The 3,274-nt window shown below is 45.1% G+C and overlaps 1 protein-coding gene across 1 annotated transcript; it reads left to right on the top strand.

The window, feature by feature from the left end:
• Positions 1-204: 204 nt before the first annotated feature.
• On the top strand, positions 205-2,112 carry LOC109875065 (dual specificity protein phosphatase 18). Its single transcript, XM_020467220.2, has 2 exons — positions 205-328; positions 1,261-2,112. Exon 2 carries the CDS (start codon positions 1,267-1,269, stop codon positions 1,861-1,863), a length of 597 nt encoding a protein of 198 aa, XP_020322809.1. The 5' UTR covers positions 205-328; positions 1,261-1,266; the 3' UTR covers positions 1,864-2,112.
• Positions 2,113-3,274: the final 1,162 nt, after the last annotated feature.

Here is a 3,274-nt window from a genome sequence, read left to right as displayed (position 1 = left end):
TACAAATTTGACTGAGATTTTACAACCACAAAAAATACTGATCAAAGGAAAATCTGTTGCGTGTTGGTATCATGTTTATGGTCTCAACATGGAAATATGGGTGCACGTGACAAGGTTTTCAGGAGCTGTACCCCAGCTGCTGGGGTAGTCTAAAATTAATCTCTCTCTTTATTGGCCATCAGGCCCAAAGCCTTTTTAGGGGTGTGTGTTTGTGCTAAGTGAGTGCCCCAACAGGGGTTCGCCTCTCGTGGCCAGAAATGTTCTAACCTGAGAGACAGATCCAGACATACAGAAGCAGCATACTACTAAAGGACTAAGTAACGACTAGGTAAGTCACTATACACACAAACACACCGGCGGCAGCTGAGACAAACATAGTCTCACAACACATTACACAACACATAGGCTCACTCCTATGAAACGTGACTGAGCATTGCACAAGCTTTGCATACTGTGGCAAGTATAAATAACTCTAAAACGTTTAAACACACAGAGCTTTTACTTTATGAATGTGACACCATTGCGTCTACATTATAAGCCTACCTTTTAAAATGTTCATGGTATTGAACCACAATGTCCTTCTAGTTACCCACATGACATGCTCATTTTACTGAGGGTAAAGGATTGTGAAAGTGTGCAGAATGGGTAATCATAGAATAATAGAAGACTGATTGGTTCCTACTAACTTAACGTCCACTTTGTTCAAAAAGGTTGTCTTTTTACGATGATTAAAGTGGTACGAGTACTTTGAGTGTGTAATCATGCTACAATTTGTTTCTATCCAGGTCCTCGTAAAACATTTGTGTTGAACTCAACCATTTAGTAATGATGATCTCTTACTAGGTTGCATTGATGTAAATGAAGTGGTCGTCAAGTCTGGTCCTAGAGAACAGGTTATGCTTTGGAAACAGCCAAAACACCTGAGTAAACTAAAGGTCTTGATTATGTATTTCGATATATGACTTTGGATGCATTAGGTGTGCTAGTGCTGAACTGGAACAAAAGCCTGCACTCCAAGACCAGGGTTAGTAGCTACAGCATATTATGGATCCCCCACTCAGGTTCTAAGTGGTAGAGAGTAAAGGTTTTATTCCTCCCATCACACACCTGTTTCAAATAATCAATAACCATTATGTAAAATCATGGTCTGATCATAATTTTTTGTCTGGACCCAGATAAGCTGATGCATGTGTTACTAGTGCTGAGATGGAACTAAAGCTTGTATTAGTAATGAGGTATTTGTTTGTGTTTCCCTCGCAGGCAGCCATGTCGGTTTCTCAGATCACCCCCACCCTGTTCCTGAGTGGAGCAGACGCTCCCCTCAACCAGGCCCTGGTCTCCCGCAAGGGCATTACCCTCATCGTCAATGCCACCCTCAACCACGTCTGCCCAGTCTACCCAGGCGTGGAGTGCCTGCGTGTGCCCGTCTCTGACCTGCCCAGCGCCCGTCTGGGTGACCACTTTGACCGTGTGGCAGAGCGCATCCACAGCAACCGGACTGGTGGTACGCTGGTGCATTGTGCGGCTGGCATGAGCCGCTCGCCGGCCCTGGTCATAGCATACCTAATGCGCTACCGGGGCGTGACTCTGTGCCGGGCCCACGCATGGGTGCAGGAGAGTCGGCCGTACGTACGACTCAACGCAGGTTTCTGGGCGCAGCTACTAGAGTTTGAGAAGAGGCTCTATGGGAAGAATACGGTTAAGGTGGCTGCGCCCATGCCGCCTGTGAAGCCGCCCCTGTCGCCATGGACACTGCGGTCATCATGGACACAGCGGTCACCACCACTGTTGCCCAGGTCACCATTGTTGTCGTCTTTATCGCAGGCCAAGAAGTTGAAGAAGGGTAGGCTTGTAAGGAAATAGTAGAGGAGGGAAGTTTGCTTTTCTGTCTGAAGATGTGAGGGAAGAACTTACAGCCCTACTGCCTGAGGATGTAAACCAGGGAAGCAGGCATGTCCCCTGCCATGATTTGATAAGGGAAATATAGTACAATAATAATCTTTGTATATATGTACACTGAACCAAAATATAAACACAACATGCAACAATTTCTAAGATTTTACTGAGTTTCAGTTCATATAAGGACATCATTAAATTTAAATAAATTCATTAGGTCCTAATCTATGGTTTTCACATGACTGAGAATACCGATATGCATCTGTTGGTCACAGACACCATAAAGAAAGGTAGGGGCGTGAATCAGAAAACCAGTCAGTAAATGGTGTGACCATGTTTTGCCTCATGTATCGCGAAAGATGAGGTGATCAGGCTGTTGCTGTCTGGTGAGTATTGTGTACAGATTCTTGCGACATGGAGCCAGCCATGCCTTATCATGAGGTGATGGTGGCAGATGAATGCCACGACAATGGGCCTCAGTATCTCGTCACGTTATCTCTGTGGGTGGTTTCAAATTGCAATTGATAAAATGCAATTGTGTTTGTTGTCCATAGCTTATGCCTGCCCATACTATAACCCCACCGCCACCATGGGGAACTCTGTTCACAACGTTGATATCAGCAAACTTCTCGCCCACACGACTCAATACACGCTGTCTTCCTGGTACAGTTGAAACCAGGAGTCATCCATGAAAAGCACACTTCTCCAGCGTGACAGTGTGAGCATGTGCCCACTGAGGTCAGTTTCAACGCTGAACTGCAGTCAGGTAAAGATCCTGGTGAGGGCGACGAGCACGCAGATGACCCTGACACAGTTTCTTACAGTTTGTAATGTGATTCTTCAGTTGTGCAAACCCCCAGTTTCATCAGCTGTTTGGGTGGCTGGTCTCAGACGATGCTGTAGGTGAAGAAGATGGTTGTGGAGGTGCTGGACTGGCTTGGTTACTAGTTGTCTGCGGTTGGGAGGCTGGTTGGACTTACTGCCAAATTCTCTAAAACGGTGGTGTATGTTAGAGAAATTGTCTGGAAACAGACATTCCTGCAGTCAGCACACCAATTGCACGTTCCCTCAAAACTTCAGATATCTGTGGTATTGTGTTGTGTGACAAAAGTGCACATTTTAAAGTGGCCTTTTATTGTCCCCAGCACAAGGTGTAATGATGATCATGTTGTTTAATCAGCTTCTTGATATGCCACACCTGTCAGGTGGTTGGATTATCCTGGCAAAGGAGAAATGCTCACTAACTCACTATAAAGTTGTGCAAAACATTTATATATTTTAGCTCATGAAACATTGGACCAACACTACATGTTGCGTTTATATTTTTGTTCAGTGTACAGTGCTAGTCAAAAGTTTGGACACATCTGCTCAGTCATAG

Source organism: Oncorhynchus kisutch, linkage group LG30 (genome assembly GCF_002021735.2).
Source record: "Oncorhynchus kisutch isolate 150728-3 linkage group LG30, Okis_V2, whole genome shotgun sequence".
Classification (NCBI taxonomy): Eukaryota; Metazoa; Chordata; class Actinopteri; order Salmoniformes; family Salmonidae; genus Oncorhynchus; species Oncorhynchus kisutch.
This window is presented reverse-complemented; position numbering and strand designations above follow the sequence as displayed.